At 40.0% G+C, this 22,288-nt stretch overlaps 1 protein-coding gene and 1 long non-coding RNA gene across 3 annotated transcripts in view; one reads left to right on the plus strand and one right to left on the minus strand.

Moving 5' to 3' along the window:
• LOC118423770 (RNA-binding protein 45-like) overlaps positions 1–22,288 on the minus strand; it is a 67,736-nt gene that overhangs the window by 42,173 nt on the left and 3,275 nt on the right. Inside the window, exon 1 of one of the 2 annotated variants that reach the window (XM_035831990.1) lies at positions 7,830–7,950. The exons of the other annotated variant lie outside the window; for it this stretch is intronic. Coding sequence (XP_035687883.1) covers positions 7,830–7,884 — 55 coding nt within the window. The 5' untranslated portion in view covers positions 7,885–7,950. Of the gene's footprint in view, positions 1–7,829; positions 7,951–22,288 lie in introns of those variants that run through there. 2 annotated transcript variants of the gene reach the window in all.
• Positions 107–21,363, plus strand: LOC118423771. Its single transcript, XR_004832108.1, has 3 exons — positions 107–463; positions 7,124–7,207; positions 20,889–21,363. It is a non-coding gene; the product is annotated as an uncharacterized LOC118423771 (long non-coding RNA).

The following is a 22,288-nucleotide window of genomic DNA, read 5'->3' on the forward strand; positions in this document are numbered from 1 at the left end:
TCAAATATTGCTGCCAAGTTGTTGGCACTGTCTTCTTTGCATAGATTATTCACCACAGACATGTGCGTCACATCTGCGTTATTCTCTCCTTTTTCTGTGGGGTGATATTATCTATTACTTGATACCAGTCCCATGAAAAGTTCCAAATTTGGCATTTTCAAAGAGGAATGCCCTCCACCCTATAATCTACATCAACTGTAGTTATAACAGCGGTAGATCATATAGTGAAATAAACAGTGTCATTTCTCTCAAGCTGCACGACATTGGAGATTATGAGAATTGTGGTGCCAGCTGTTGTATGAATGGGTTCTACTATAGTCAATACTAGTCCAACATGTAGTAGCAATGCTCAGAAGCTGTCCTTGTTGACAGAAAGGCATATCTATCTACTGGTAATCCAACTTTTGCCATGCTTTTCCCTTGTGGATGTTGCCTATGATGATGTTTTAGTACTTATGACATGGTGAGTGAAATCTTTTTGTCTTCAACACCTCCTCGTTCATAGAGAAATTCTACCTGTCCATTTACAAGTACAAGACAGTTGTCACTCAACAGTAAGCCGTATTTCTTTGGAATAGATATAAATTTACATGTTTAAGATCACCTATATCTATTATAATGCTCATTGATTTTCATATACATTGACAGATAAAAGGTTATGGAATCATGATCAGAATCAGTGTTCCAGCAAGCATCCGTTCTTCCGTCCTTCGACAGAATTTTAAAGATGGAAACAGACAAAAATTTTGTAAAACGTTTTAAGATATTGAACCAAGCTGGTTACCACTAAAATTTGCTCATCAAAATAGATTGAAGAAATTGCGTTTCAGGGGGTGTAAGTTTCTAAATTTTCCCAGGCGGGGGGGAGCAGATCTCCCTAGGATCGTCGCATCTTCGACAGGATTTCCTATCAAAATCCAGGGGACGAAAAAAAATTCAAACTGGGACCACTGGAAGAATAGCTGGCAACATAATGTTGTCAGCTAAATGTGGATCTCAATAAAGTCAAAGTCAAAGTCAAACACTGATCAGAATGTCAGCATTTTACAATTTTGCTCTTGAACAACAGACAACATTAACTTAATAAAACTTGTAGATACAGAACCCAAATATACAAAAAAAGTAAGGTTGTTAATCTGCCTATTTGCCTAGCAAATACTGTAAATGCAGAAATGTTCGCGGTGGATTGATGTTCGCGGTTTTCGCGGCGGCCGCTTCACCGCGAATTTAAAACCACCGCGAAAATTTTTCCATAACAGTAAGAGACTACAGTGCATGGTGCTACCGCGAAATTAAAACCACCGCGAAAAGTCCATTTTCCCGCTACCGCGAAATTAAATCCCCGCGAATTTACATGCATTTACAGTACTAACATACAGTAATAAGGATCCTTTGATCTTTTCATCTCAACAGACATGGTAGCAGAGGTCAAAGTCTGATGGTTCCAGAGGTCACTATGTCATGGTCCCCGAAGGTCACAATGTCATGTAATTGTTGGTATATCTGTGATATAGTGGCTTAGCAGTCCAATGCTGGCATGACAAAAGTGCACTTGAGACAGTACAGTAGCATCTATTGGCCATACATTTTTCATATTAGAGGAGAGATTGGTAATGCTAATTCTGAGACCTTTATCCATATGGTAACCTATATCTGTTGTCTGAAAACAGGGTATTTAGGGATATCAAGTCAACACAGACTGAAACCATTGTCCTAAAATCAATGGATATAGGTCACCCTGCAAATAAAGAACTAGCATAACATCTTTATCTTCCAATGACTGAGCTGGTTTCCTGAAGCAAACTTGACTTTTGTCATCTTTGCAAGAAATGTAATTACAAAGCCAGACTTTTTTTTCATGATAGTCTCCTAATACTAACTTACAGCTGATTTTCCTAGTCTTATATATATATGAAGAAGAGAAATACTGTTAAATTCTAACTTGTGTATGGAAAACATCTCATCTCCAAGCAGATCTTGCGGTGGCATAAGATAGTATGATTATATTCATAAGCAGGAGAAGGAGTTTAGCCGGCAAAAGGAGTTCATTGGCCTCCGCGAAACACGTTTCTAAAATGATTGCCCCTCCTTGTGAGTTTGACCGGTGCGTTCTGCCACAGATCTTCATGGTGGTCAATGAACTCCATTTACTAGTAGTTTTACCAGCTAAACCCCTTCTCAGCTTATGATACTATCTTATGCCACCGCAAGATCTGCTTTGAGATTACAAAATATGGACATGGGCTTCCGTCAAACACAGCAAGCGTTCTCCCAGACCACCGAAGGTCAAGTTCCAGAATTCCACATTCTTGGCACTCCTGCAGATCACACTATTTCCCTTCCTTACAACCTGCTGGGATGGGCAGATGACCGGGTCAGCGGGGAAATGGAAGTTCAATGCTCAAAGGTTCAATGCAAGCCTTTTCAGGATTCTAGCTAACATTTTTGACATAACGGGCCACTATGCTATAATTTGTGATCCTTACCTTAGACCTTTGGTCCTCCTGTGCCGTGAGGCACATTGGGCAGCAAGTACTTGACTAATTTGTGATCACCACACTAAAATGGACCACTATGCTAATTTTTCAACATTTACTTGTTAAACAATGTCAATCAAATATGAAAAAAGATGCCACTCCAAGCTGACCAAAAATTCCTTCAAATTACATCTGACGGGTACCCTTACAATGCCAACTTTTTACTCTACATTTTCAAAATCTCACCGTGGAAGGGCCAAGATCCCCCTTCGACGTCACCCCCCAGATTAGTCGCATTGCCACTAAAATCAAATCCTGGCTAGAACCCTGCTTTTTTTCTACTTCAATGCCTCGCCCCACATAGAGAAAGGTTTCTTTTCCCAACTTACATGTAGTTCCCTTATAAAAGCCACTATATAAGTTACTTATTGTAAAGCAAATTCATTTATTATTGCAGGGACTTCAACATGGTAGAAGGGAAAAGCAGTTTTCATAATGGTTGACAAATCAGTTTCGTAATACAGTTACAATATCAGAATCAGAATGATTTAGTTGTAAAACATCACAGTCTACATTGTGTAATACTGAAATACATTTTGTACATTACATGTACATGGGAGGAGAGTTGATAGTAATTTTTACAAAGTTTCTACAGCTCAGACTTGGTCTACATTAGCAGAGGCATTTAGTGTTGTTTTACATGATATAGGATTTTAAAATACCAAACAGAATCCTTTGTAGTGAAATGGACCATAGCTTTGAGTATCACTGATTCACAAATTTTCACAGACAATTAGGTCCAGGTTCAGGATCCTCTAGACCTGAACCATACCTGGACCTGGATTTGCAGTACCCACCCCGCCCTAACCAAGGTGAATACATAGTATGGTTATGGATTCACCGCCAAAGCTACAAAAACCACCAAGATTTACAGTACTTGTCATCACCTGAAACCTATTAGCACTCCAATCTCTAAGGACGGCAAAGGGCAGACAGGTAGAATTCAATTCCTCCACCCTCCTCCAATGTCAAGTAAGTTAGGATTTAACTGGGCCAAGTTTATGGTGGGACTGATACTATTCAATTTTGATGAACAAAAACTGTAAAAAAAAAAAATAACCTACAAATAGTAGGCCAGGCTTTGCTAATGTAAAGCTCCCCCAAAAGAAACAGAGAATAGAACAACAACACTTGGCAAGTTCTAGATCAGACACTAGCTAAACTTGGCAGCATACTGGCCACTCCCTGGGTGTTTATATGGGCAGGTCCGACTGTTTTGGTAAGAGACCACAGACATTCAGCTGCCAGGCCTGAGGCAGATTTACAGTTAATGAAATCAGTCAGTCATAAATAATCACTTTCCCCTTGAAATCAAATCCCCTGTTAGTAATAGGGGATGGACCAGGCTGGGTTGTTGAATAGAAGGCAGGGCTTGAAATACCCTAGTCTCTGTTGCAGTCTTTTAACGGGGCTGGGAGTTTGGCCTTACAATTTGCAGATTCGAAATACTTGTCAATTGTAGTTTATAAAAAAAAAAATTGCCTTTTGCCTTTTTGACATCCCAAAATGAGGTATACATAACTGGCACAACGCTTTATTGAAGATTGTTAACAAAAATACTAAGACCCATCAAGACCAAAATTAAAACTAAGGGTTGACCAAGCAAGAAAAATCTTAACCAAGCTACATGTAACAATACTCCAATGACTCTTCTTCAAGTTCTTGGTTACCATTAGATAGAGATAGAGATCGGGCTGGGGTCTGTTATCCAGGCTAGTTCTTGGTACACTAGTATGTCAGTCTAAACTTAGGCAAAAAATAATCCCCAGGCAGATTTACCAGACTGAGAGGTTTAAGATACTAGCAAAGCTGGCTAAGGAGTACAGCTGGCCAAAGGGAGTCATCAGCCACTGGTAGCCAAACACACTTCTAGGCCGGCTTCACTCCTCTGGCAGCTTTTGATACTATCTTATGCTACCATGGGATCTACTTGAACATTAGGTAAAAAAGAACCACTGAAAGGGGTTACCTTAAGACAGGACAAGAAGGAAGTGTCTAGCATGTTGATCATGAATGGGGAGTACATTGTAGTACATTATAAAGGAGGACAAGAAAAACCCATGCAGCTATGCATATCTCTTCTTTAAAAAAAACGATTTAAAACTCAAGGAGGGGAGGTGGCTAGGTGGCAAAAATATTTTCAAAATCTTTGTTTATACTCACGCTTTCCTGCCTTGCTTCCTGATTGAAGGCTGAATGAAATGAGCTGTCTCCAAACCCCTCAGGGATAGTTGTACTAACAGAGCTAACACCCTTTAGCCCAGGGCAATTTCAGCCCAGATCAAAACAGACAAACAGATGATTAGGGACAAATTAGCAACAGACGATCAAGTGTCCCAAGAGATGAAACCCTCCAAAAAATATGTCCTTATATTCCATACTTGCAAATTCAACTTATCTTCAAATACATGTATGAGAAACAAAACTGCATGCCTGTTTCCGTAAGGCATCATCAGCAATTTTAATTCCAAGTAATTTTTGGCCAAACCGCTCTAGTTCCATGTAAAGGATATTATAATTTGGTGCATGACGTATATATGTCACAGGGGAGATTGGAATCTAGGGGGATTCGGAATCCTCCTAGGGGAGATTGGAATTCCAATCTCCCCTAGGGGAGATCAGAATTCCAATCTCCCCTAGGGGAATCTGGAATCCTCCTAGGGGAGATTGGAATTCCAATCTCCCCTAGGGGAGATCAGAATTCTTTTGGTGTTCTACTGGAATTCCAATCTCTCCTAGGAGAATCCAGAATTCTCCTAGGAGAGATTAGAATTCTACCAGGACAATCTTTGAATCTACCAGGAGTGGATTCAAAGTTTCAAACAATGCAACAAAGGATTTATAATTATTTAAAACACGCTTTGTGACCACGGTTTTATATATTTAAACCATTGCTTCCGATTCTCCCCCGACTTACGACACACTGCGCTCATACCGCGCATGGCAAGGAATCGCAAGGAATCGTACGCGCTTTGTGACCAGGGCTTTACTTACGCTGTTGATGGTTACTCGATTGTTTGTTTCATCTATCAGCGCCATTCCGTCAGTATAGCAGGGTATACTATGTTATTGACCACTGACTGTTAAGTGACACACAAGCCTCGCTCCTGTCGCTCTAGCTGATAGGTTTACCTCCTTCTTGTCTAGCAGCCTATAAGTATGTATGCCTTGGTTTGGCTAGCTCGCCAATAGTACAGACGTGCCTCTTTCTTTCTTAGTTAGCGATTGTGATTGTTTTAGCGGTTGTTTTGAATAATTGCGGCCTCGAACGACTCATTCAATCTCAGAGAGCAGATAATTGAGTAGAAGTGTGCATTGAGTAAAGTTGGAGAAGTGACTCTAGTGTGGTAGTCTTCGGTGAAGTTAACATTCTAGAAGTGACACAAGTAGGCATCAGTGTACGTAATGAGTCAGTAGGTTTGCATCAATACTAAATAAAATCAATTGTTTATAAAAAAAGTATTGCTGTTTCCTACATGTTAGCATCATTTAAGATTGAATCAGGGCTTGTCCTAGGACAGATTGAGATCGCAGAATAGAATTGGGAATTCCAATCTGTCCCAGAACAATCCACGATTGCAACAAATAAGATGAGCGACTTGACCAGACGGCTGTCACCATAGTTACAATATAGCAGGTGGCACGACAAAAGAACAGTAAAAAATGTGAAGTATTTTACCTAGAATAGCTTTTCTGATGAATGTAGGCTTTATAATCCCCAAGGTGGAATTGATTAAAAGTGGTGAAATGGTTTAATCTACGTTCCCAAACAAGTTCATCAAAGATTGTTCTGGTAGAATTCCAATCTCTGCTTAGCTAGGAGAATTCTGGATTCTCCTAGGGGAGATTGGAATTGCAGTAGAATGACAGAAGAATTCCAATGTCCCCTAGGGGAATTTGGAATGCCCCTAGGGGAGATTGGAAATCTGATCTCCCCTAGGGGAGATTGGAATTCCAATCTCCCCTAGGAGGATTCCAAATCCCCCTGGATTCCAATCTCCCCTGTGACATATACATTGTACATAATTGGCCCCCAGGAAATGATTAAATGACATCCATACAACACGTAAAACCCATAAAACCCATAAAACATAACTCAAGTTCAAGGTTGTCAAACTGTGCAATGGAGGGTCAGGTCATATTGGGGTCACAGTTTTAGGAGGTCACTGGCCATATTTTCTACAATTTATACCGTAATACATTAATCCTAGTTTTTTTTGTAAAACTTTAAAAGCTCCTTGTCCTAATCTAGGACTAGGAGGTTATATGAGCAATAACGTCATTGTCCTAATTTTTTAAACTATCATTAAATATCTAGTACACAATCGTTTTAAACAGGTTATCATTAAAGTAAATTCAAGTGCCTAAAAGCTTACATACATGAATTACTGTTCCAAGTACAAAATATGTACAATTTGACTGAAAGTCAAACATGAAAACAACATATTATAGACAAACACGGCAAAGCAGTGTACTTACAATGTACAGGTAGCTGTTGTCTGCTACTACAAGTCAGTGCCACAGACTACAACATCACAATGAAACTGTTTCACACCTAGCTGTCATTGACATATTGTGCCTTTCAGAAGTGTGAATTAAGAAGTGCTATGATGATCTCAGAGGTCGCAGCTATATGCCAGAGGGAAGCCATGAGGAATAGCCCAGTCCAGGTATGTCGGCCAAGTCTTACAATACCAATTACATCAGTCATCTGTCAAAGACTAGAAGCTTTCTTCTTGCTATAGATTGGGGATGAAATCTGTTAACTGATTAGATGTGCTACAAAATCACCCCCTCTACTGATCTACTGCATCTTCTACACTGAAATGTTGACCCCCCAAAAAAAGATTCTCACATTTTTGTCAACCTGTTAGCATGTATAATTTTAACACAATTAAGCTCGTTTTGTTGTTTTAAGCTAAAATGAATTATGGTAATCATTGCATTTGTGTCAGACTGAGGACATTAAACTTTGAAAGCATGATGCTTTATAATAGCCATATTAGGTTTCCATAAATGGAGACTCTTCAGACATTAGATGTTACAAAAAAGATTTAAATACATTAAATTCAAAAAAAAAATTGCAGCCAAATTGTCATATTTTACAGAAGTACGCATAAAATAAAATGTTTTAAAGTATGGGTGTATGAACTATTCAATAGAAAGAAACCTTGCGTAGTTCGGTGTCAATCAATGTGAGAGAGATATCAAAATCAAGCAAGTTTCAAATGTTCAATTGTTAATGGCTATCTTTAATGTTTTAATGTTCTAAGTTTTTAATGTAGAACCTACCATTGTGGATGAAAGCTCCCGTAAGGATCATCAATCTTGAAGTGATCATGTCCATAATACTGTCAGCAAATCACAACAATTTGTGCCAAGTCCAAGTCTGTATGATTCCTGAGTCAGCAAGCAGCAGCCAAACTTTGTTTACTCAAGCACTATGTATCCCACAAAACTTCCAGGGTGGTTTGGTACCTTGGCTACATCCCATATGGCATGCAGCCTGTCCTGACAACAGCGGGAAGGAATGCAGGGGATCAGGGATGGGGCGCAAATCAATTTACTACCAACCTGGCTCCCTCAAGGATACAGACCGAACTTGAGGTGTGGGTTACCTTCACCAAAGCCATTCTAATTTTACGCTGCACAATTACAGTACGTCTGTGCTCCCTCAAAGTGTCTTGGAGTGAGAAGCACCTTTCTTGAAGGTGATGGAATGTCTTGGAACTGGGAAAGACAATTTGATTTAATGGGTACCATCCTCTGGAGACCCAAATCTAATACAGGTGTGAAAAATATGATCCTCTGTTTGATAATGTTCTCACTTTCACCACGTTTATGATAATCACCACAAACTTTCAACTAGAAGTTAACTAGAAGTTTGGAGATCAGCACAGGGTGACCTTGAAGATGAAAAAAAATGGCTATTAACATGTAGGGGGGCAACGCATGTAGACTTGCACATCATTGGCCAGTTTTCTGTGATACAGTGTAGTGTGTTACTGCTATTGGTGGTACTGTAAATGCATTTTAGTTTGCGGGGATTTAATTTCGCGGTAGCGGGAAAAGGGACTTTTCGCGGTGGATTTAATTTCGCGGTTACACCATAGACTGCAGCCTAATACCACTATAGAAAAATTTTCGCGGTGGATTTAAGTTCGTGGTGAAGTGGCCACCGCGAAAACCGCGAATATTAATCCACCGCGAATATTTCTGCATTTACAGTATATCTGTTTTGTTACTTTTGTAGTCAATGACAGAAATTTGTACGCAACAACGGAAAAAAAAAGAAGAAATTTGGAAGGATTTTTCTGTCAATGGGAATTGGGCTGACAGAGAAAAATCTCTAGCTGGCTGGAGCTTTGGTTCACAATCTGGCAATTCAAATCTGAAATAATTCATTTCATTATATCTACAATGTTTGGTAGCAACGACAATTGATATCTCATATACATCATTCCTACCTAAAAGCATCAGCACCACTTGTAAATTCACACCTCAACTGTAAACTGGAATCGATTAGAGAAGGAACTATGATCTTAATTCACCATTACCCCAGAACCAGTGATGGACAGTCACTGGGCAATACCCAGCATGCTGTAGCAACACACCATTCATCATGACTGACAGATCCAGCAGTACCACATACAGTACTACATGTACAACTACAAATGCACAAGCTTCAAATTCCATTTACCTGAGAGGGCCTGCGTGCCCATTTGCAGTAAGACTGTAAGGTAAATAATAGGCAAATCAAGGACGTTATACGTCCTTGGGCAAATTATTTTGATATACTGTCATTCATGGCAAAAGCCACTGAGCCATCTTGTTGATTTGTAGCGAGCGAGACGACCAAATTTTGCATTATTGCTCCTCCAAATTCAGCCTAATTAGTAGTCTAAGAATATTCTTCAGAATTCAGAATTAAACAAGTGTTATTGGGATCCCCCCATGCAGATCCTCACCTGTGAACAAGCTGTTGAATCTCCGCTTCCCTGTTGTTGTTGTTATGCCATAATGAGACCTTAACCTTAGGGTGGCTCATTCAAGTAGAAGGATATTAAATTGGTTTGGGGGCAGAATGTAGTCTACAATCATGGCATTCCGTGTCACTGAAGATAATCTCCACATACTAAACAACCTGCATGTACCTGTCAGATAATCGAACACAACAACAGGACACAGTCCTTGAAGAAATGGTAGCTGGAAATATTGGGATCACAATATGTAAATCCCTATACAGGTAAACTCGTAAGATTCTGCTGAGAAAAAAATCTCACATTTGTTCAGCATCCCAAAGTAGCCTTTTTAGCCTGGATGCCAGACTTTTTTGGGGGCCTACACAGGTCAGCTCCTTAGCTTCAAGGCTGACATGGGTTGCCAAAGCTAGGCTGCGAACAATTACACAAGATGGTCCGTTGTGATGTTCTAGTACAAGGTATGAAAAATCTGACAATAACACTTTACAACATATCCTGGATAACAAATAACACATTATGTCGAATCAAATTGGCCAATTCCCAAAGCAATTAAGTTACCAAAAACGAGGATTAGTGGAGGGCAGCTAAAGGTGATTAACACTGAATTAAAGTAGTTTGCAAGTTTGCCCCTGAAGCCAAGAAGCTGTAGCCTGGTTGCCAGATCCCAGCCCGATCTCAAAAATATATATCTACAGATATTTTTGAGATCAGACTGGGGTCTGGTAACCAGGCTAAAGGAGCTGTTATCCAGACTATTTTTTCAGGCCCAGAATTTTCCATCATCATGGCAATCCCATGCATGTACTTATGAGGGTCTGCATGCTCTGTTCCGTAAGGCGTAGGCAGGCCTTTTAATTTCCCGTAGTTCGTAGGGAAGCTATTTTATTTCACGTAATTCGTACTGAGGATGGAAAATTTACCGTAAAGTGCATTTCACGTAAGGCGTAATCTAGCCCAAAAATTTTACGTAAAACGTAATATAGCCTAAAAATTACCCGTAAATCGTAGTCTGGCCTCCCAAATTTCGTAAGTCGAAGCGTAGTCTACCGGTAAATTGTAGCCCTCAAAACAAAGGAAATTGCGTTTCAAAGGATCAAGATTTCAAAATTTTGCCGGACCTCCCTTGCGACTATTCGGTCATCGACAATCGACATGGTAAAAATTGTATCGGTGGCCTCGCCCTCAAAAACCTTTTTGCTAATAGAAATGTCATTGAAGTTATAAATTAGCTTAGTCTGCCAGCAAAACTTGCCCATCAAAAATAAAATGCAGGAAATATCATTTTAGAGGGTCAAGATTTCAAAATTTTCATGGTCCTCCCTTGCGCCGCCTCGCGCCTTCGGCGCTCGAAATTCTGAAAATGATGTTGGGGGATGTGACATGTCAAACTCAAACACCTTTTTGCTGATAGAAATGTCATTTAACTCAGCTTTATATGATAGCCAGAAAAACATAAGAAATCGCGGTTCAGGGTGTCAGGATTTCACAACTTCCCTTGCGACGCCTCGCCCCTTCGGCGCTCGGCATGGTAAAAAATCTGTTGGGTGGCTTACACTGAACCCCTGGGAATCTTTAATTAGATATGCCATTTAACTTAGCTTTGTCTACCAGCGAAAATTTCCCCTCAAAATGCAGGAAATGGTGTTTCAGAGAGTCAAAATTTCAAAATCTTCCTGGCGGAGCATGCCCCCGCCCTTGCCGAGTGTTGCCAGTCTTTCAGAGTTTAGCGTAAACCGTTGCCGGCCTTTCTGAATTTAGCGTAAAGCGTTGCCAGCCTTCGGAATTTAACGTAAAACGTAGTCGACCGTCCTGAATTTAGCGTAAAGCGTTGTCAGGACCCCCCATGCAGACCCTCACTTATTGTTGGCATGACTTGACCTGATTTTATCTCCTCTTCACAACACATGCCATTTTAGACCCCGTTCACATGGGAAAAAAAGCAAGTGAGTTAAACGAGGAATCCGATTAAAATGACCAATCCAAAGCCATGTGAACAGAACTAATCCGATTGGATTGCCCATTTTGGATTGGATTGACTTGGATTGCAATCCACCTCGGGAGGTGGATTCAGCGCGCGCAATCCGATTGGCGCGCAATCCGATTGACCGGAATCGGCCATGTGAACACAATTGGATTGGATTCGGGCTTGTTTCATGGTTTTTACGTCATACATACGGGTACAGTGGACATTAGATATACAACCATACCTACAACATGGCAAAAAAAGTATGATACACGGATTAGAAAAGAAGTTTATGGGCAAGTTTGCTTGCAAAATCATCTTACCGCTATGGTTAACAACCGGACGCCGCAAGATTCGCCGGAACATGTGCACCGGTTTTTTCCAAAAATCGGCAGTGTGGCAGAAGACCAACTGGTTAATTTTGGCAATATTGCCCATGAAAATAACATGTATGGTTTCGTTTCTCTCCTGTTGTTGGAGCCAATGTCCCAACACCACCAAAAAAGCAAATATTCTACGAGAAAAACAGTCGGAAGCGTGTCTAAACAGAAATTTCGAGCTTGGGTCACTTCACTGCATGCAAGCATGGGCGAGCAGTTTTTTTAAACGAAACACAGACTTTTATTTCAGATAAATACGTGATGAAGTCAAATGTTTTGGTAGCAGTTTGCCTTATTTATGCAACTTCTGCAACAGATACATTTTATATAGTTAAATGTAGAGTATAATCACACCGCGCGTAACATTTCCACCCCCAGTCTAATAGACTATCCCAATGACCCCGTATGACCCAAAGGCCGCCACTTTCGTCAGTGTGTGTTGCGGACCATCGACGCGTCAAAATCTGACCAAAGCCGGCCGATTTCTCAAGTTATAATCAATTATATCGATGTCGCTACATCCTTCAAAATTATGAGGTAGTCTGGCAACATTTTGGAAAAACTACGCGTGCCCGCGCGGTGGTCGTTGGAAACACGACGCGTGCCGCGGTAAAGAGTTTAATCCGATTGTGTGGTCGCGGTCGCAAGTTTGAGTTTAATCCGATTGTATAAAACTCATGTGAACACATTTTTTTTAATCCGATAGAAAATTTCAATCAGATTCCTTGTTTAACTAACTTGCAATTTTTTCATGTGAACAGGGTCTAAGTCTGTCACGTACCATGATTTGATCCATGTAGAATTTGGCTGAACATTTCAAACACATTCAAATATATTTATAGCTAAGACAGGGATTTACGTACATGTTAGTCCTGATAAAATTTCAGTAGAAAGATTTGATACTGTAAATCGATAAAGCTTTGAAGCAGTTATATGGTGACCATCAAGTTTTGCAGCAAGCAAAATCCTAATGCCACAAACACGAGTTCCATCTTCAATTGCTAAATTACAACAGTTATTTTAATTACAATATCACCATAAACTCTTGGTTTTTACAGTGCCAGGAAATTTAAGTGCCAGTAGCTTGGCAGAAAAGGTGAGCCGAACCAGAGGCCAAAAAAAATCCGGAAACACACAGACAGACAGACACACCCAAAACTATATCTCCATTTTTCATGGAGACAGTAAAGTTGCATTCAACTTCCACAAGATACATGTACTTGAAAATGCATCATGCTTTACCTCAAATTCTCAATTGAGAATGACTGCTTTACTCACAGTGGCTTTTTCTCCAAACACCAGCTACTGTACCACACCTGAGTAACCCTTGGGACAACTCATCTATCAATCAATCAATCAAGTTTACAGGAACACTGACAGCCTTGGTAATCCCTTCTTTCATCCTCTTACCAGGTCAACATCTCCTCTTTCCCTAACTCAAAATGACCCAGAGCCATCTCAAACCAAAGCTCTTAAATTCCTCTTTAATGGCTGTGCGTCTGGAAGAATTTTACTGGCCTCCAGGCTCTTCCAGTGGTGCAGATGTCTAGAGTGGTCCTCCCCAAGGCCATGCTGATTTATAGGCTGACCTAGTTCTGACTGGCATGGCTGCCCTCCTGTAGGGGAGACGATGACATTAGAATTTCACCCACTAATACATGCGTTCCAATGGGAGAGTTGAGGAAACAAATATGCAATTATCTCAAGAATAAAAAGTTCAAGCCATACAAACTTACCTTCAAATGATAGCCTACTACATCCAGTCTCGGCAAATTCCTTGGCAAGAATTTCTATACGGCTAATCTTTTGATACACCCCCCTGATTAGAGCCCTTGGATTGGCCCATTTGGCTGAAAACACCATTCTGGCGACGATACCACTATTTCAGGGGGGTGCGGAAACCCCCTCGATGGAGAAAGGTCATTTTTTACAACTAATTCTACCAGTGTAGGGTCTTTCCTACTGCAGCCACCCCCAAAATGCCCAGATTTCACATAAAATCCCACCAAGAAAGGATTTTCAATGGTTTAAAGCCTTGTTTTTATTTGAGATCTCTCACCGTGGGCTCTAGGCGCCTGCGCTAATGCTTACGTCACCCCTTCTAGTAAATTCAAGTTCACAATTGACAGATGTCAATCATATCACCCACTGCGGGGTAGGGGTGTGAAGTAAAAACCATCAATATCAAAGACCTCTGATAAGAAACACTCCCCTGGGGATTGATGACCTACCTGTGCCAGGCCTGCACTGTGGACCTGGGCTAGGGATGCTGGCTACAGGTGGAATTTGACAGAAACAAGTGAATAAAGCCAAAAGTTGGTCACCTAAGCTAATGGAGACATTGTTCCCTTCACTTAGACTCCTACATCCCCTTTCTAGACACTTTCAAGGCAAGCCTAAAGTCTATTCAAGGGCCCTGAAAGGTATATAATGACTACTCGTGTGGATAGGGACAAGCATAGAAAAGGCAAAAAGAATGAAAAAGAGTGTTGCAAGGCTAAATCACAACATTCACCTGGTCTAGGACCCCTCCCATAGGGGAATCACACCCCCCCCCCCAACAATTTACCCCCAGAATACCAAAATCAAGTCCTCTGTACACTGTCCCTGGTCTGCAGTCTGGCACTGATTGGAGGGATGGCTAAAAAACAAGGAAGAGAGCCAAAAATAGCAAATAATGGGGAAATCTCAAGTAAATGACAGTCACCTGAACCCTATACCTTGCTCAGGTAACAGATCCATGACAAAAAAGCCCTTAAAATGAACAGGAATGGCCTAATCCATGCCTACCTGAATCACTACAGGGGAGACGATGACATTAGAATTTCACCCACTAATACATGCGTTCCAATGGGAGAGTTGAGGAAACAAATATGCAATTATCTCAAGAATAAAAAGTTCAAGCCATACAAACTTACCTTCAAATGATAGCCTACTACATCCAGTCTCGGCAAATTCCTTGGCAAGAATTTCTATACGGCTAATCTTTTGATACACCCCCCTGATTAGAGCCCTTGGATTGGCCCATTTGGCTGAAAACACCATTCTGGCGACGATACCACTATTTCAGGGGGGTGCGGAAACCCCCTCGATGGAGAAAGGTCATTTTTTACAACTAATTCTACCAGTGTAGGGTCTTTCCTACTGCAGCCACCCCCAAAATGCCCAGATTTCACATAAAATCCCACCAAGAAAGGATTTTCAATGGTTTAAAGCCTTGTTTTTATTTGAGATCTCTCACCGTGGGCTCTAGGCGCCTGCGCTAATGCTTACGTCACCCCTGTAACATTAGCCCCAGCTGGGAGGGTTCCATCCTAAAGGGTCAACGACCTAAAGTTTTGTTCAACCTTAACCCAAAGATTGCGCCCATCCTCCCATCCCCACCAATCTATCTGAATGATGAACTATTGGGATCTGCAGTACATTGTGTTTCCTTAATTGCTCTTCCATCATTGTCAAACGTGATCAAGATTCGTATCGAAATTGATATTGCACTAAGTTTTAGCCTGTTCAATAGTGGCTATGAATGCCCTGATCTGCCCCTACACATGTAGATGCAGGTTGCTTTACCATTTGTCGTTTTACAGACAAAAAACCTTCGCGATATGGAAGTACAGATGTCAATGAAGTTCAAAAGATATTGGACAAAATTCCCCAGATTACAAAAGCCCTTGCCCTTGTCCTTAATACAGTGTAGCAGGGTTAAAATCCAGAGTCATTGGTGTCTTTGAATTCACCACTGAAACCACCACAGTAGTACCGGCAACACAAAGCCAGACAAAGCATGTGTTGGTGGTGTGATCAATTTGTGGCGAGAAAGCACCGTGTAAACCACGAACATAAAACCACCACAACTATTTCTCGGTTGGCAGTGCACAGTGTCTATTGAAGGCTGGCTGAAAAGGGCCACTGGCTATTTCTAATACACAAACGTACACCGTCCAATAAAGTAAGAGAAGCGAACCCAGGTTATTTATGAAGCCATTGCAGGCCAATAATGCTCCACGGACCCCCTGGCAAAAACAGTTCAATACCAATTTCCTGACATTGCCTAAACGTCGCATTACCTCAGGAAATGGAGCCCACTTTGACACAATTTCAGGTGGTTTGTGTGGACACAAGATTCATCACTGTTTCCGAACATCTGAAAGGTTTTCGCCAATGCCATTGTAGTGAAGATTACAGTGGACACTGGCTAAACAGCAATATATTAGGGTATAGGAAATACACACATTTACCTTTTGTGCCTAGCAATTCAAACAAATATTCCTAATAACAATACTGGTTTCTCAAATTTACAGACAGGAAGCCATACAAATGCACCAAATCATGATTACAACTTAGTAGTACATATTCAGATGGCAGGATATAGAGTTATATGCCGGCGTCCTTCAACAAAAATGACATTTTCCAATACCTGACGCCCTTTGGGAAGACTTTTCCAGTTACTGGCTTTCTTCCCCCAGCAAGGTTACATTCTGACCTCTTTATTGAAGTACTGGGAATAAAAGATTTATGGAGGCTTTTAGCAATCACTGACTGCACACAATGAAAGTCAAGCCCAAATCCCCTATGGGTGACAAGTCCAGAAAGACATTCTCTAAATCACTGCAGACAGTTAGGAAACCTGAGAAAAATATCGATCCAAAGCCTTCTATAAATAGATAGTAAATGCAATACTGTATGGCTATTTGTTAGTATTCCCCTTGAGCCAAGAAGCTTTTATTTGGCTGTACCCTAAGGTAGCGTGATTTACACCTATGTTTTTTAAATCAGCAGGCTGCACACTTATATTTGTCCACTGTGGTTGATAGGGCACAGGGTCTTGGGCACAGGCACCAAATGGGATGTGTCTAATGCGAGAAGAGAAGACAATTTGTCTCCAGTTTGCTCTGTGAATAGGCAGCAATTTGAAAAATGTTTCTTACACAAATTGCAAGGGCAAGTTCATTTCAAGAGTCAAGGGGGACTATTAGGCGTGGTACCTATGAAGGTGAAAAGAACCAACTCCTCCCATCTATATCATCATAAACAACGAGACTGTCAAGAAAGTTTCTACCTGTACATCATTGATTGAAAGTAGCAAGCTGTCAAAACTCTAGCCAATTGTCATTTCCATAAATCCATTGCCAAGTTACAATGGAGGATGGCAACCACAGCCTCAACCTGGCTGTCTGTGCTTCATTGTAGAACAAGTGAATAACTTGTTGTTCGTTAAACAGATTTACTTTTTACCCCGCAGTTTTTCGTACAGCCCCGTGGTGTCTTACTCTTTGTAGCCAGTGATACATGTAAATTATACTATGCTTCCAACAATCCAAGGCTTATATTCTGTTAAAATAACCCATTCCAAACTGTACAGTAATAACCCTTTGGCTAATTGAACATCTACATATAAACTGTTTATTACTTTCCCCCCATGATGCGATATCCCATCTGTTTTAGAAATAAGGATGTCAAATTTCATTCTATGTTCACAATCTGCATATGTACTATGTTTTATACTTGCTTTAGTAATTAGGGTGATAAATTTGTTTCTTCTTTTTTTCTGCCATATACTGTAAATGCAGAAATGTTCGCGGTGGATTAATGTTCGCGGTTTTCTATAATGATATTAGATTGCAGTCTATGGTGTTACCGCGAACTTAAATCCACCGCGAAAAGTCCTTTTTCCCGCTACCGCGTAATTAAATCCCCGCGAACTTAAAAACATTTACAGTATTGTACCGTGTACGATCGTTGCGCAATAAAGTTCTTCTATTTATTAACATTTCTTCCCCACCACTTGGTATATAGGTTGGAACCTATCACCATTTCTAAAGCCCTTAGGCCACACAGTTGTGCAAGCACTAACATCAGAGGGTTCAAGTCTACTGGTAATGGCAGTGTGTTTAATACGGTCACGCCCACACAGAGTACTCCTACACAAAGATGAGGATATAGCCATTTCCTATCTGTCCCTATCTCTCCAGTCTGCCCCAAATCCTGGACTTTGAAGTGTGTAGAGCAGGCCGGATGCCCCGTCTTTTGAACCAATAAACCTCACGGTCCACAGTTGACTGTGACAACCGCAGTGCTCTTTTTTATCGCACATTTGGTTTGACTCACTTTCTAACCTTTAAACATACTGCAAATTAATCTATTTTGGAGTGGTCTTTTAAAAGTTAAAACTTTTGATAGGTGGTTTTTAAAGTCTTTAGAGTTTAAATTTGCCATTGAAACAATTCCATAGTACAGTAGGGAGACACTTTTATAAGGACACAAACTCACTGTGGAGAATAAAGAATAAAACCACAGCAAAAGTTTCAAGACTTACAGTAACTTTGAATGAATGAGGGCAAATACATGTACATTGTATTTTGGAACACAAAACATACATGCATACTTATACAGTATTTTGGAACACAAAAGCCTTGGGACTTACATGGAACAGTGCATACAGATGAAGATAGAACTTTATATACTTCATTTACCTTAATTACATCACTGCTTACTTGAGAAATTAAAAGTTAATACAGTCAGACGCTAACTGGCAAAATACCCCCAATAACTGCATAAAACATAACGGAAGAAATATGGCTTTAAAAATAACTTACCAAATGTGCAGGGGACCCAGATTATAATACATTAATGCCAGTTAAGTGGTTTGGAAAACAGAATACCATTAGACAGGCTATGGTCATAAAACAGTCTTGTCTTCCCATTTCCTTTCTGCTGGCAGAGACTTAACAGCTTTAGCGTTACATTAGATAGGATTATCGCTGTGTAAAGTGGCCATTACCACCGACAAGCTGTAACCATTATTCTTACGACTGCCAGCGCACGCAAGGTGCAAAAGTGGCAGTAAGCCTGATCATATCTGGTTCCATTACAGATGCATTCATAAAACTTTTCTATTGGAAGTTTTCTAGTGTAGCGGTAGGATTCTTTACCGTAAGTGTGGGGTTCAATCACCGCCAAGCTGACCATGCCAAATGGCTCTGACCCTTTTGGCATAGTTGTAGCATTGCTGGGTTTGTGGTTTGGGGTTCGAATTCCGGGAGCCAGGATTTTGTTTCTGTCTGTTTCTACTCCTTTCTTACACTATCAATTTGAGTCATAAAATGCTGTAGCCTTCTCATTTCAAAACATACATGGGTAGCCTAATTAAACAGTGATTAAACTTAAAGTAAGTCTTATATTGTTAAAGTGACCCACCCAACATCCGCTGGCCCCCACCCAGTTATAGCCCTGGACGGTGCAGTTTGCATTACAATTTACACAGACCAAACCTCGTGGCACAGACTAGTACATGGGGTGACTGAACAAGTTTGAGACTCACACAAAAAATGAATTATATTTTAAATATAACCTTTAAATCTTATTTGCGGATTGCTAAACTTATTAGTAAATGTACAAGGCCCTTTCAGGAAAAGTGGAAAAAATTAAGAAGGTATGGCAGGGTTCTATCCCACCGTCTGTCATTCCGTCCTTTGACGGAATTTTGCTGTTGGGGACAGACATAAATTTTGCCAATTCCGTCCTCTATGATGGACAGAAATCGTCATGCAAAGATATGGAAACAGATACCATTTAACCAAGCAGAGTCTAGAAACAAAACTTGCCCCGCAAAATACCAAAGTGCAGGAAATAGCGTTTCAGAAGGTTTAGAATTCAAAATTTTCCAGGGGAAACATGCTCCAGGACCCCCCTAGGATCGCCGTGCCCTTGGCGCTCAACAGGATTTCTAATTCCAAATCCGGGGGAAGGAAAAAAATAAAGGCTGGGTAGTAGAACACAGGGGTATGTAGTGATGAAGTATCTGCAGCTGAAAGGCATGACACCAGCGGAGATCAATAAGGACATACAAGACATTAGCTAGAGGAAGTTGCCCCTTCACACATGTGTATATCACAGTCAAACGTTGGGTCGATGAACTCAAGGTTTGAAAGGACAGTGTCAAAGATGACCCGAGGTCTATCCCATCGGTTAAATCCATCTTGATGTCCTTGATTCACAATTAGTGTAATTTACGGAATTCCGATACTTATTGATTTTTTGCAAGGATGTCACCCTTAATAGCCATGCATGTACCAGCATTCAGCCCAGCTGCTGATAGTAGGTTATTTCCAAGCAGATGTAGCAGTCCGGCTTGCTTTGAGCGTATTTGTTAGTATTTTGTAACGTTACCTTTTTCTGGAGGTGCGCAGTTTGCACAGAATACCACAGTTAGTCGGGTATTTCAAACAACTCTAAGATCAATATGTTTATGCTTTTATTTAAAAATTCCATTATAGAAAGACTGTAATACAGTGTAACAACAGTAATAAACAATTCATCTTATAATCTACAAAGAATGATATTAGCACTGACATGTATCATTTATTGCAATTTTCAATACTTTTGAAAAAAAAACAGTTGTGATTCGATTTTTTAAACCCACAGAGATGCCTGAAGTCATTCCAACTAAGATTAGATCACATAACAGTTGGGGGCCACAAATCCCGCTTTTAGGGACTTTAAACATAAAGCAATTTAAAGGCATAAAAAGGAAGATAGCGATGCTGATGTGATTTCATACTTGGGGAGTTGTTACCTTCACCTACTTAGATTGCTTTGTGCCTGTGAATGAAACTTAAGAAAGAGAGAAAATCATTGTACATGAATTATCATGATTCTTTATTGTTGTTTTCTTTGAAGGAGAAAATTATCTGATTTGGAGGAAAATGTACATTAAAATTTACACTCAAACAGATATGATTTAAAATGGTGGGACAGTATTGTGATGTATAGAACTTTGCATACATGAGACATGTTGAGAGTACCAGAGGCAGGCAGACCTATCCATTAGAATTAATCAATGATCAAGAACTGTAATACCAAATCATTCACTTTCACACCAGATGCATTTTGTTAGTGATACTTAAATCTATATGCTCTAGGATGCCCATAGATTTCCACATTTTTTCATCATGATCTATTCATCATTTTTTCAATACTGTATTTCTACAGTTTTATTCTGTGTTTTCTCCTATCATTTGTACAGGCAGTGATGCCTGCCCACCTGAGACTGAACTAAGGGCTTATCAAACTCCCAGGGAATACGATAGTACAGCAGTAATTGCCTGGTGGTGTCTGTGAAGGATTGAGGGCCTGGGAAGACAGGATATTGTGCTGTGATAAAAACGTAATGAAATCTACAGACAGGAGCAAGACGGACAAAAGGTTCCAAGCAATTTTTCTCGGGACGGAATACGCAATGTAGTAAAGTGTAGTTACAAAATATGATACAAATTGACTTTTATGTTAAACTCTTTTGTGTGCTGACAGTAATTTCTCCAGCATCTTTCCAAGATTTTTGCTAATTTAATCTCTTTTCTATTCTATTATTTACTTTACATATTGGGATGTCAAATTTTACTGAATTGTAGGTATCGAAATTAGGTTTTTCTGACATCCTACTTTATTCTATGTGGTGCACCCTAAATTTTTTGGTGCACCCAATTTTTTGCACAAGTTCAGTTCAGTTCAGTTCACCAGTACACCTAAAAAAATTTTAAGCCCTGCTGTTATATATCAAAGGTACTGCAAAAAGTACCATGATTGTATGCTACAAGTGTGCAACCTCTGATGAATATGAGTATTAGTCAATTTGTATGCAACCAGTGTCTCAAGGGCGTACGACAAGTCTTTCCAATCAAAATGACTGGCCTCACATAATAAGTACGGCAAGCGCTGCAATTTCAGAACGTTTCTAGGGATCCATATAGATGAGTGTAAGCTTTTAAGTCTTCTTTGCAAGTGTTGTTAGTAGTGACATATGAAAGATAAGCTGAAGCTGAAGTTGAGGCTGTTATTTCAAGACAACACAAATTTGTGAGTACTGATAATGTTTACAAATGAACCAATCACCTTCAGAAGAAATTACTTTGAAATTCGTGTTGTATAATACAATATCTTATAAGCAAGAATTAGCAACAATATTAATATCAAACCTCTTGTCACGTAAACAATATAAGAACACCCCTAGATCTATTTCTCCATTTTAATATTATTCATATTTTGTCCTTTTCCTCTTGTTCTCCTGTATTTCTTCTTTTTCTCCTTTGCTGTACTTTTCCCAAACTCTTACATCCTAAAATAAATCATGTGTTTTCAAGGTCACCTGTTTATATAAGGATATACAATGAGATCTTTTTCAGTAGATCTTTTTTTTAGTCTTTTTTCTCCTATTTCTTCATCATACTTCATGTACAATTTCTAGCTTTTGACACTGTTGCCCTCTTCTTCCCTGAAAAATATTTCCCTTATCATACACATTTGCACAGAAATCTCCAAGCAGATATTTGGGTGATCATAATGTTTTCTGACTACTGAGCTTCTCAACCAGCTAGCCACTAATACCTTTTAGAGAAGGGGGCACAACCCCATTTTTATGGTACACTA

This window comes from Branchiostoma floridae, chromosome 10, assembly GCF_000003815.2.
Source record: "Branchiostoma floridae strain S238N-H82 chromosome 10, Bfl_VNyyK, whole genome shotgun sequence".
Lineage (NCBI taxonomy): Eukaryota > Metazoa > Chordata > Leptocardii > Amphioxiformes > Branchiostomatidae > Branchiostoma > Branchiostoma floridae.